The sequence below is a fragment of the Calypte anna genome, chromosome 1, assembly GCF_003957555.1.
Source record: "Calypte anna isolate BGI_N300 chromosome 1, bCalAnn1_v1.p, whole genome shotgun sequence".
Taxonomy (NCBI): Eukaryota; Metazoa; Chordata; class Aves; order Apodiformes; family Trochilidae; genus Calypte; species Calypte anna.
Window position 1 is genome coordinate 138,880,370 of NC_044244.1, and position 13,401 is coordinate 138,893,770.

General features: G+C 39.1%; 1 protein-coding gene across 2 annotated transcripts in view; it reads left to right on the forward strand.

Moving 5' to 3' along the window:
- RASA3 (RAS p21 protein activator 3) overlaps positions 1-13,401 on the forward strand; it is a 131,808-nt gene that overhangs the window by 84,420 nt on the left and 33,987 nt on the right. For both annotated transcript variants that reach the window (XM_030466210.1, XM_030466200.1), the window contains exon 6: positions 13,290-13,370. In XM_030466210.1, coding sequence (XP_030322070.1) covers positions 13,290-13,370 — 81 coding nt within the window. The remainder of the gene's footprint in view (positions 1-13,289; positions 13,371-13,401) is intronic.

Sequence of the window (13,401 nt, forward strand, 5' to 3'; positions counted from 1 at the left end):
TTTTAGCAGGCACTATCCAAAAGCAATACTGGTGAAGCTTCTCAGAGGAGCAGTGTGATGGGATACAACTTTTTAATGTATTACTCCAAGAGTAGCATTTGATTTATGTAAAAAAAATCATTATGTAAAAGATGATGTGGACATCAAGGTATGGTAGTACTAAGGGAAGCTGGACTCTTAAAAGGGAAGTTGCAGGGTGTTGGGCTTTTTTGGCAAGTAAAAGGAGAGTAAAGACAGTGTACACAATGCATAGGAAACACCCTTCATTAACTTCATTGTTCCCAGAGCTAATTGTTGAGAGGAAGTTATTGCAATAAGTCTGACAGTGTATGTGGAAATAATGAGAAAGAATCTCTTTCCCTGCTCCATCTGAATGAGCCAGAAATCACATTCATGTTTCTCAACACATGATTGTACTGGGAATGCAACTGGTTCTGTGCTGTGACCAAGTTCTTTCCAGAGTCTACAGGGCTAAAAGCACCAGGTGCCTAACTTACTGCTTGGTGTAAACCTTTGACTTGGGTGCCATTTTCTGGCATTTTCAGTAGGAGTTGATTGTGAAATATTTAATATGTGTTCCTAATGATGTATTTGTAACACAGAAAGCACTTGCAAGTGGGAAAGATTAGAAGTCTCTTTGTATGCATTTTTAATTTAATAGCATTTTGAGATCAGTAATTTTCACTGACTTTAGCTTCCCACTGTACAAGACAGATTGCTAGTTCCTTCTTTAATCATTTTTTTCTCTCAAATACAAAGAGAAAAGGGTACTGTTTTGAAAGAAATTGCAAGATACCATTCTAACAAGCACAGAAACTGGCAAGGAGGCGGTGCTTTTAGAGGCAGCGGTGCCTGCAATGAATTTTAATTCATTTTAAAGTTAACTTGCTTTTCTGAGTTTCGTAATAATTGCATGCAAGCATTCAACAGAAGCAAGAATTCAGCTCAGCTCTCTACAGCTGCACTTGTATTGGCTACATCTTTAGTTCTTTGAGAGTCACTGCTCTTTTGTCCACAGTTTCCTGCCCTCCCAGCCTAAACATTGTGTTGGTAAGGGGTGGCACAGGGCTATGGCTGCCTGATCTTGCTGCTTATGTACTGTGGAGTCAATGACTACAGCGAATCACTGAGCTGCCGTGTGCAGCCCTTTCCTCATTGGGGTCATTCAGTGGTTCTCTCTTCTTTACACAGGCACTGGATGTAACATAATCCAAAGAATTGGAGTATCCTTTGAAATCTCTACCAGTTTTTCAAATTTTGTGGAAATCACCAACTGTTCAAAACAATCATCAGTGTGAGATTGATGGCTGTGTTTGGCCAGCAAGCATTTTCTCCTAAGCTTTTAGGGCACCAGGCTAAAAAGGAAGCTGTTAAATTCAGAAGGACTCATAGAAGAGCTACAGAAAGTATTGAAGACCTGGTAAATGTGTCTCTCAGTAGTCAAGTGTTTGGTTTATGCAAGAAAAATTTCAAAGTGGTGAAACCACAGTACGCATGATATTCAGGGGTTCTTCTGATTGTATGGCTGTTTATTCTTACCACAGTGGTACACAGTGGTTGGAAACTAAAGGCTAATGTAATGGGAAACAAGTAGTAAAACAGGTTTCTGGCGTAATGAGAATTACTCTGGGAACAGTTTCCTGTAAAACAATGTGAGGATATTTTAATAACTATAATTCCTCTGAGTTAAGCCTCTATATCTTTCAAGATGCTGCTCTGGAGATAGTCAAAATCCTGACCTGGTTGTACAACTTGACTGGCTCCCATCCCTCACTTAAGAGGCCAGACAATGTGATCCCAATCGTCCCTTTTCGTCCCAAAATATGAGGAGAAACTTAATGTAAGCATGGCCTGTTTGTGTAATAACTGGAATTCTGAAGCTGATATGGGCTCCTAGTTACAGCTGGTTATACCAGAATGCCTACCTGACCAGGCCCTAGTTTGCATAGTAATTTTCCCTAAGAAGATCTAGAGTGACAAGACACTAAAAACTTGTTTGAAGAAGTTGGTTTTCACATTGGTTTTCATCACCAAGAATCTTAGTGCTGTACAAACAACAGAATGACCCCCCACTTGGTGAATCAGAGCCTTTCAGAGTAGAAAGTAAAGTGAGAGTGTGCCAGTGGAAACTGTCCTCAATATGTGTCATGCTTTGCTCCTGGTAGGGTACCAGGTTTGCCATTATGATGTTCTCTCATATGCAGGAAATCTCTCCTGGTGCTTTATCCTATCCAACTGGCTGAGGTGTTTTGTCTTCCATTACATGTCTGTGTCTTCCTCTCCAGCTACCTTTTAGGAATTGCTTTGTGAGGATTTGGGCCATCTAATGTCTAAATCATTTAATGTTCTTTTTATTCTAAAACAGTACCTGTAAGACAATATCTCTACATTTTTACAGGAGAAAGAATTAAGCAGCATCATTCTAGGCAGGTTTTTTTCTTAATGTCTTAAAAATTGTGGAGAGTCTTAGGAATCTACTGCTTTACAGTTGTGGTGTTGCAGAGGATGGAGCCTTATTAAGAAGGTTTCACTGCTAATGGAAGTTTTTGTCTGCAGGACCCACATTTTTGACGTTTCCACAAAATGACCCTAAACGTCCTTCCTGAAAATTCTGTATTCTGTTTTATATTCACAGTGTGATCCTCTAGGCACAAAACATTATAGCACATCACCAGGAGAGATGGTCCCTTTCTCTGACAAAACTTGTGAGGGAGAGGCTACAACAGGATTTAAGGGCACCAGCAGTCCTAAGAGTGTACTCAGAACTGATAAGAAGCACAGGAATTGATCAGTGGAAGAGCTATGCTAGCTCTGAAAAGCTGCACTTCTGTTGCCTTACGTGTGAGATGTTTTAGTACCCACTTCAGTGATTTTAGCATTGTGACATGTCATGAAATAAGTGGCTTTGTAGGACCAGAGGAATGATTCAAAGTTGGCAAGTTGCCAGGCTGTGATAGCTGTTTTTTGAATGAATGGTTTATGAATCCTATTTCATCTCTCCTCTTGACAAGTCAAGAGACACTGAAGTAGATTTTTCAGTTCATTTCATGGGAAAGTCTATTACAAAGTGTATTTTCTATGCCTATATTGGTTGTGCTCCTTGGAATTAATAGCTCTGGCCACTTTAAATTTTAAAAATTTAGGTAAATGAAACATAAATAAGCCTGATCATTGTATTGCTGTTTAGATACCTAAAGAACACTCCACAGTTCTGCTTCCTGCCCTTAATAAGCCGGGTGTTTCTGAATGCTGAATTGGATTTGACATTTCTGTCCTTTTATTTTGATAACACAGTTTCTGAGGATCTAATGCCTTGATTTTACTGTGAAATACATGATACTGTGTGATTTTTATTTTTTCACCTCCTCTGCTTGATTACTGTATTGTCTGTAAGGCACAATGACGCATGTTAGCATCTTTCTAGTTATGTAAAACTAAACAGCATCAAGTTATTAATACTATTTCTTGAATTTGGTTGGAGAGCATTTTCATATCGACTGTAACACAATTTGGGTAACCTTAGCCCATTTCTCTTATCAAAATTAAATCAGTGCATCAGTATTACTTTGGGACTCAGTTGGCAACTTGATTCCCACCAGGTTTCAGTAGTGGTGATGAATCAGTTTAATTTGAATTCCTTAATGTAAGTATTGCATGTGTAGGAAAGATCACTGCCCTTTCATAATAAGTATTGTTAATCAAGATCACAGATTGCCTGATTATTTATATAAATGTAATCAAAAGTTTTCCTGAGTTGTTTTAAGTGATGTTTTAAAAGTATTAAAAGCTCTACCTACCTCAGGTGTGCCAAGGCTCTAGCCTCCATGTAGTGTCTGAAGGCACCTTTCATTGCAGAGTAATTACTTCTTTTCTTTTGAAGCTGTGAGCTTGTTTTTTGGGTGGTGGTGGTGGTGTTCATTTAGAAGGGTGTATTTGCTACTGTAGTACATGTAATTAAACTTACGATGTGAGAATTTATGTGAGAGTCTTCAAGGATTTATTTAATACAGATATCATCATACTTGGATGGGTTAGGGATGAGAAGGTGGCTGAGTTTTCATTCTGTTGGTGCCATGGCTCCTGTTAAACCATCTCATTCCCTTCTCTTACTCTTATGTGCACACCTCCTATCACTCAAAACTTACTGAGATTTGATCCAGACTCTTATCTGATGCATTCCCCTGGCCCCAGAGTTATTGTGCCCTGTGGTTCAAGTGTGTTGTGGCAAGAGATTTAGAAGCTTTCCTCCAGTCTTCTGTACTTCATGCTCTCACAGTTGTTACAGGTTCTATCTATTCTGGTTCCTTGCCAGCATGTCTGAGTTTTTATTTAAAATATTACCATTTATGGCCAACTTGGGACAATTGTTTGACGTGACTATACCCAGGACTTCAGAAGAAACCCTTACTCACCAGTTAGGTAGGAAATCCCAAGGTAAATTAAGGATGTGCTGCTTTTATGGTGTTTCTTACAGTTGAATACACCCCCACCCTCTGCCCCCCTCCTCCCTGGGAGTTTAAAAGTGGACAGGCCTCAAGTCAGAGGTAGCTGCAGGTCAATTTCAGTAAACCTTCTGTATCCCCTATAGCACACTGTGTCTTCTTGAGACCAACCTATGTTTCCAAGCAAAGAAAAAACGACATGGGAAATATCTGTGTCACTGGCTTCATTATGTAGGAGTAATAACCTTTCTCTGTCTCATTCCCATGCTGCCTTTTGGTGTTCTTTCTTCCCTTATCTGCCTGTACAGACAGTATCTCATTGCTTGCATTTACTGTTGCCTTAGGCTACAGTCAGCTCAGATAAAGCTGTTGTCTAGGCTCTGTTTGCTGCATATTGCAATTGTTGCCATTTTGTGCTTTGCTCCTCTTACATTCCTCACCATGTTGCTTTAATACAAATGCTTTTGCAGCTGCCTTGATATTTTGACCCATTCTTGGCTTCTGGCCATGCTACATCAAATTAGAATTTTTTTTCATTTTCCCCTTCTTAGGCCAGGTTGGATGGGGCTTTGAGTAACCTGATCTAGTCAGAGGTGTTCCTACCCATGGGGGAAAGGGAATTGGAACTAAATGATTTTTAAGGTCCCTCCCAACCCAAACCATTCTGTGATTCATTCTATGTTCTTTTGAGTTGCTGTTTCCTAATAACTTCTACATACTTCGTATATGTATAGACACGTATTTGAGTCTTCTGTCTCCTCTAGAAATCAACATGTGCTAGAAATAGTGCCTTTTCCTTACTTACCCTTTCTCTTTACTCTCCTGATATTCAGCTATTGCTCTCTGTTAATAACTGGGGTTTCACGTCTTCAACTGAGACAGGGGGAAATGATGTCAGTGCTGGTAATAGTCACTGGATCAATGCAGTTCAAAATATCAGCAAACTTGTGTCTGTGTTCAAGCCCTGAAGGCACTGTCACAGAAGATAATGTAACTTTTTTTTTTTTTTTTAATACTAACCTAACTAAAAACTTCTTTGAAGTGGCTTTTAGGAAGCTGGCAACTCTTCTCTAATTGACTCATAAACTAGCTTAATTGCTAATGGATTACCTCCTTGCCCTGCGACAAGAGGATGGCTTACACCCATTTTTTAGTCTGTTCTCTTTTTTTAGTACAGATGCTAGTCTCTAAAAGTGTGATTTTGTAAGTCTTTCTTGAGCTGATATCGGGAAGCAAAGTGGATGTTTTTGAACTGCAGCGTGGAGAACAGCTCCCATTAATAGCATAAAAAAGTCCATGTGATTTTTTCAAACTATTAAGAAATGTTTAGATGTCTAATGACATGAGAAAATTTTGCCTTTTATTTAAAGTGATGGAGGTTTTAGGGATGCATATGTATCAGCAATATTCATCTTCGTATTTAATGAAACAGCTTTCTGTATTGTCTGTAGTTTTGCTGAAGTATCTCTACTATTACTTGCTTTAATTTGGGAATACAGGGGTTGTGCTCATTACCTCTCATTTGCTTTCTGTGTATTGGTTGGCTTTGGCTATCAAATATCTTCAGTAAATACCTGAGAAAAAAATTGTTGCTTGAATCCAACCTTTAACAGTGAATTCTTCTTCCTCATCTCTATCCAAGTGAAATCACTATTAACAGCCTTGTTTTACCAAGAGTTGTGTGTGTGTATGTGACAAGTGTAACACACACAGAGCTTTCTAGTTAAGACCAAAGCTAATCAGGGTGCTACAAGCCTGCAAAAACTGGAGTGGGTCAGTCAGAAAGGAACCTTCAAGATCTTGACCAAGCTTTCAGAGAAGCAAACAAGCATTAAGGAAATGGTCACCCTGCGTCTGTGGCTGTTGGTGTGGTTGGATTTGCCATTGCTAAGATGACCTGCTACAAAAGCAAAACTTGAAAGGCCCCATTTCCAGGATTAACAAGAGCTTAAGGACATGTTTAAATGTTTAAATGCTCTATCCAGAGCTCTATTCAGAAGCTGAAATGGAGGAAGGTTTGAGTATATAATGTACCCTGTATATAAATGTTTCAGAGCCAATGCAGCAAGTGCTGTACAGTCTTTTTATTTTAAAGAAATACATGTGCAGTGAAAGTTGTGTGATTTGTTTTAATGGAGCAGGATTTCATTTAGTGCCACAGATCTTGGTGGCAATGTGAATTATCACATGAAAAGGGGGGAAGTAGCTCCAGTTAAGCATTAGTGATCTCAGAGGTAAAGGGGATGGCAAGGGTTTTCTTGTTTGTAACCCAGAGCATTTTTGTTTAAAAAAAACCCAAAAAACAAAACCAAAAAAATTTCTTTCTACTTGGAAATTGTTCCATCCTTTCTTTCTCAGTTCATTCTGCCAGGTGTGGCAGAATTCTGGTCAGTGGTCACCAGACACTACACAGTGCTGTAATATTGTGTGTCTGAGTAGAACAGAAAGTAAAGGTGAACCAGAGCACATTACTGGGCTATTCCTGAGATGTTGAAACCCCTTTCAGAGGACACAAATCTGTTCCCAGTACAAAAAGTAGGTAAGTGAGAAGAAAAAGTAGGAAATTTAGTTTTGGTACAAGTAAAATATTTCTGTAAGTCAAGGAATATAGGTACCTTGGAAATCTTCTTTCTCTAGAGTTCACGTACTGGGAGTGGGCATTGAAAGCTTGACTCAGTACAGGGATGCAGTATTGGCAGTCTCTTTATTCCCTGGTGACAGGGACAAAGCAGACTCAGAGTAAGGTTTGGTCATGAAAATTTGAGGAGCCTGGAACATACTTATCATAGTATTTTTTATGATGGAGTTAGAGTGTAACTTAAAACCAGGATTGAGTAACTTTTGAAAATTTTTGCTCTATTCTGGAAGAAAAAGGACACATGGTCAGCTTCTTCACAAAAAGGGGGTTGTATGTTTATGTTAAGTCCTGAATGAAGGTCTGGTGGACTACAGTGTGGAAATGAAGAGGAAGTGCAAGGTTTGTCTGAAGGTACAGACAGCAGCTCAGTTGGAACATTTGGTCTGACCAAAATCCAGGATGTGTGTTCAGTAGGAGGTGAAGAACTACGAGAGTAGTCATACAGTGATACACTCTCCTGGCCTCCAGAAACTTATGATTCAGGGAATTTCTGAGCTACATCTAGTGCCTTTGTGCTTAGTGGTAGATGCTGATACATCCATGCAAAGCCCCTCTAAAACACACAAATATGACTGGTTTAGCAAGGTTCTGGTCATACACAGATCAAGGGAATAAGAAAAAGGCCTGGGAACAGTTCCTGCTTGCAGTGCAAGACAGAAGTCAGGTCAGTGGTCTAAGAGGAGCTACCAGCACAAATATGAAATTGGAATTCTGTCATTCAGCATTACCTCAGAGTTTCTTTTAAACCAGAGGACAAGATTAAGGTACTCAGATCACAATGCAAGGCTGCACTGAAAGAAAAGGACATTGCAGAATGAACTGAATGTGGCAAGGGGAGGAGAAGCACTGCTTTTTTTACTGTGAGACTAGGCAAAAGAATTGAGAATATTATGAAGTTAAACATTGATAGCCTGTGTTATCAGCCCCAAGAAGCCTGTTCACAAGGGGAGACTATTCAGAGGGGCTCTGTTACTCTTGGAAGACAAGGTATGAAGACAAGGTCCTCAGGATATAACAGATCTGACAAGATCCTATTCTTAGTAGGGGGGAAGGAGAATAGAAGAGATCCAGAGAAACCTGAGGAAGGAAGACACTTATGCAACCCTTTGGTAGGGGAATGTACCTTACCAAACAAGTACTTAGCATAAGCCAAAGATGGGTTGTTTTTAATGACAGTTCTGACAAATCTGCCACAAAGTTTGCTTTTAAGTTGATACTCTCTATCTGGTCAGGCTTACTACACAAAGTTCTGAGTCTTCAAGTAATAATGTGTTCACTAGAGCAAGCAATGAGGAGGAAGTCTTTTGTCTTTGAAATGACTCAGAGAAGAATCTGCGTGTGGTCAAAAAATACACGAGATGGGACAAAGCCTCAAAATTAGGAAATGAAAGAGGTGTGGAAAAAATGGAGGCTGGAAATAGAAGACTAACAAGTTAAATCAGTAAATTTGCCAAATGTTTTGATTAATCTGAGGAAGTCAGTTGGTATGTGAAAGCAAAAAAAAATACATGTATTGTGTACAGTGATAGGAAGAAAGAGTATAAATGAAAAAAGATGTATTTATTTTCTGTTGAGGAATCACAGTGCAAAACCAGTTTGATTTGAGAAAAAAGAATGGCAGTGGTGTGCCCTTCCCTACCCTAGGCTGTAAGTAGGGGAAAAACTGAGCCTGACTAGGTTTGAAAGTATTTAGTCTTGAGAGAGCAATAAAAATGGGTGACATGTTTTAAGAACAGCTGTGTTCCTTCTGGTTTCTTTTCTCTGTGTCTGTTTTTGTATCGATTGTCCATTCTGGTGCAAAAGGGTGCTGATGACACATATACATCCTGAACTAATCAGCCTATAATTTTCAAATAATTTTTATGATTCCAGGGAAGGGGTGTGGAACACCCACAGGCTTGGATCATCCTTATGTTGCCTGTGGAGCCTGGTTTTGAATATGATTGTGTAGAGGCTGTCTCAGAGAATACAGCCTACGGCTCTTGCTTGGCAACCCAGGGACAGAGGGAATGCCTGTACAGCCAGATGTGAGTCCTTGCTGAAAAACCTTTTCTTTTTTTGAAACCTTCTCCCCCTGTCTCCCTCTCAACTTCTGTAATCATAGCGAGGGGGTATGCTCGTGATGTGTTGGGGTTTGAGGTTTTCTTTTACCCTCTGGGAATTTTCCATAGCTTATTTACTCTTCTGAAGGTTTTGTCATGAACCACATTGAAAACTGAAATGTCTTGTTCCTTGAAACCTATTAATTTTACAAACCACAAGCAAAATATAGTGAGGCAGCTGCATTGAGAGGTTCCCTGTGTGACCCAGCACTAACCTTAGCCCAGCCCAGCCAGGCTGGCTGGGAGGGATGGCTTGCCCTGCCCTGGCTGGGCTTGAGACAGCTGATGATTAGAGACCAGGAGTTGGGCACAAAAGATTCTAGCAGCCACCAGACATTTTTCCTCCGGGGCATGATGATTCAACTTGTAATTCTTGAATAGTCTTGATTGCCTAGGGTTTGTTTTTTTTTCCCCCCCATTATCCTAGTACTACATGTATGTTAAATTGATTCTGCAGATGATTAGAGCAAAGGTATTTCACATTTACTGGCTTTATTCACTCCCCTTCCCCCATTATACTTTTATTATACATTTCTTTCTTGTATGCTTGTTCAGCTAATCCAGGTATGAACTGTCAATCTTAATAATGTGATACTCTGGTGGCAGAACTGAGGCATCATTTTATATGATTTTTTCATCCTGTCTCAGAATAGCCATCCTTTTGTTCTAGCTCCTTTCTTTCTTGCCAGTTAAAGCTGTATTTTGGTACCTGGTTGAAGAGGAGGAATGTTAATTTACCTGACAACTTTCCCATGTCTGAAGAAAATGGCTGCCCTGAAAGCAGCTGTAGGATTACTTTTTCCTGTAACTAATGAGGATATATGAACCTGAGTCAACTGAAACAGTGCCTTGTTGAATTTTGTTCTATCTCCCCACAATGCTTTGTAAGATACAAGAACAAGATGAGCCTCTCTCCTGACATTCCTTATTAAAAATACTGTTTTCAGTCTTTTACCTTCTTTCTCCAACATCCTTAAACAATAACCACTTTAAATTACCTGGATGGCTTGAGACACAATTTGTTTCCTGTTTTCCCACATTTTCTTTCTTTCAAGGTTTTTTTTTTCCTTTTCTTACTCCAGCTGCACACAGAGAAACCTCTTAAGCTAATGTGACTGCATGAGAACATCTGTGGGGTTTTTTTGGTTGGTTTTTGATTTTTCCCCAGAGAACATAAAAACTATCCTTCTGTGTTTAATGTCCCTCTAGCCTAGTACTGTTTCTGGTATTTGCTGGTGAGTGATATTTCAGATATGGTATGATTGCTTGAGTGTTACACCCTTCTTGATTAGCTATTTGGGCTTTTCTGAGCTGGAGGAGACTTCTGGATCATTAAGCTTTAATAGCACCTTACAAATCTACACTCCATGAGTTTGCACAGTCCTGCTTTATATCCATGTATTCTTTTGGCCTCTGTGACATCCCATGGCAGTAAGTTTTGCAATCTCATTATGCATTGTGTGGAAAAAGTACTTCCTTCTGTTTATTTTCAACCTGCTCTCTGGTAATTTCATGATGTGCTCCCTAATTCTTATTTCATGAGGAAATATTGTTCACACCATTCATGATTTTGTAAGCTGTTTATGAATGGGTAACTTTTTTCCAAGCTGGAGTGTACAACCCTGGAAAAGCTACAAGCAATTAGAAGTAGTCCTGTTGTTCTTCACCATATGTTTTATACAGCACACACATTCAAGATGCCAGTGATTTATGTGACTGTGTTCTGATCAGCCCATGATACTGTTTGTCTTTGAACTGTTGCTGACTGTCAGCGTGATAATTTACACAGGACACTTAAAAAAAAAAAAAAAAAAGGGTAAAAAATTCTATGTGCCAATATAAGAATAGATCCTCTCATTGTACGTATTTATAGGGTATGGGTTTTTTGTGTGGATAATTTCACACTTTCCATCATTTATTTTCTGTGACTTTATTGTGCATTGATTTATAAACTCTACATGTCATCAAGTGTAGATCATTCTGTCTGGGATCACTTTCTATTGTTTGCATATTCTTGAAAGGACTGTTTTTATGAAAGCCAGAAGCCTACTCTCTCTGAACGTGCTTTTTTCTATTTAAATTTCCCATAGTTATTTTTACATGGATGAGAGCTGACTTGGAAAGCCATTCAGCAGCAGCAGCAGAAAATTGGCTGACTTCTGTAATGCCACTGAATTATTGTTCCATTTTAAGGAACTTACAGGCTGTCTTAAGGAAGCAGTGGAAGGAGTAGAGGGTTGAGACTGACACTTGATGTACAGTTCTGTTCAAACAGGAATGTGTTCAAGCCACATCTGCTAACCTAGAATAATTACTAGTAGTTTCTGATGTCAATATAGTCATATTAGTGTAAAGACCCCTAGAAGGGAAGGGGGCTGTCCTTTACTCCAAAGAAAAGGACCTGCCTTTTCCTAAGGGCTTTCTGCTCATATTTATGGGTTTTTCATCCTGCACTTCCAGATGTTCTGCAAGAAGACTACAGTCTAAAGTCCCCTTAGGTGCTCTTTCTATTCACATATGCCCTTTTTAAATTAAGAAGCTAGCATTTCCTTGCCATTTTGAACACTCCCTTTAATACATATATAAACAAGTATCAGTCAATCAGCAATCTAGGTTAATAACTGAATGCTATTCCATGTGTATAGGGACTATGCAAATAAGAAGCTGGTGAGTGAGTGCATTACTGGGGGCTGTCTGTATAAAGCTCATTATTTAGCTTTTATTCTGCAGAACTATAGGTAGGGGACTTTAGCTATGAATGTAACATTGATTCAGCCCCCTGTGTGTGGACTCTTCGTCTGGTCTTCAAGTTTCATGTACTTCCTAAGTCTGCAGGAACCTATTTAGATTGTGCCTCCTCTGGTATAAAAATTATTCCCATTTTGGTGCAGAATATTACATTTTTCCCCCTCTGTGCAGAGTAAGTGATAGGTCTGTAGTTAATCTGTATCTGAAGTCCATACTTTCTTTGTGGGATCAAATTGTGGAGCACTATCAGTTACTGATTTTTTTTTTTTTTCCTTCTTTGTATCAATGTTGCTGTCACTGAAAATAACAGTAAATTGGATATTATTTTTCTTACTGATTTTATAGCACTAGGAAGTGTGCAAGTTATTTCACACTGCAAGCATAGTACTACTCACCTACCCAAAGAGCTTCGGAATTTGTCTTCAAGGAAATATTCCAGCTGTGTATAGAGGCATCAGCCCAACAGGCTCACCTGTTGGAAGCAGAACTTGTTTCAGAAGGGAGAACCCTGGCAACTGGCTCATTTGCCTTTGTTTCCAGTTAGTGCTACATTCCTCAGGTTTTAACTTGTGAAATATGAAACATTTTTTGACTGCTTTTGGGAGAGTTGTTTTTTGGTTTTTTTAATTTTTTCCCAAAGAGTTGTTGAAATGAGAGTATAAAGGTACCAATGTCCCCCTATGGCTTGCAGCAAAACTCATTTTGCTCAGTTTTGTGCTTCCAGTGTCTGTTTAACTTCCCCAGTGCAGAGCTTCTGAATGTTTTTCTTCAGGTTTGCTATTTAAAAGTTTTATGGAGAAAAGTGGCTGTGTCACACTGTCTCCTGATCTGTAGTTAACTCACCTGTACAAATAATCCCATGCCAGATTCTGTCAAAAGCACTGAGGCCTCCGTGAGAGTGACTGTGAGAAATTACTTGCCTGCTGCTGGGATCTGTCTGTGTGGGTTTTCTTTAAAAAAAATAAATCTTTTGTTACAGAAGTAAATTCTGTTTTGGTTTGGGAGTTTTTTGTTGTTTTTTTTAAGTTGTCACAGAATTTCAGAGTGCTGACAGCTTCCATCTTGACAGCAGACTCTTATTTAATGAACTTTAAGTTGTACTTGCATAATAAGAACCCTTTGAGTAAAGATTTCTCAGTAATTCAACAGCATTTTTGACCCTGTTAAAGTTAGTATGTAACACCAAGTTATTTCTTTCAAGTTTAGGTATAAATTCAAGTCTTGTGCTTACTTACATTTCAAATCCCTAGTGTAAAGTACTGCATAAAGGGAACAGGAGGAAAATGCATTGCTTTTATTTTCACTCCAGTCTCTTCCCATTTTGCTGACTTGTTTTGTCTGCATTTTCTTCTTTTTCAGAGTTTTAGAATGCCAAGGGCTGCCCATTGTGAATGGACAATGTGATCCCTATGCTACTGTTACCTTAGCAGGACCTTCCAGGCAAGTATTGCACAGACAAGAGCTTCAATTT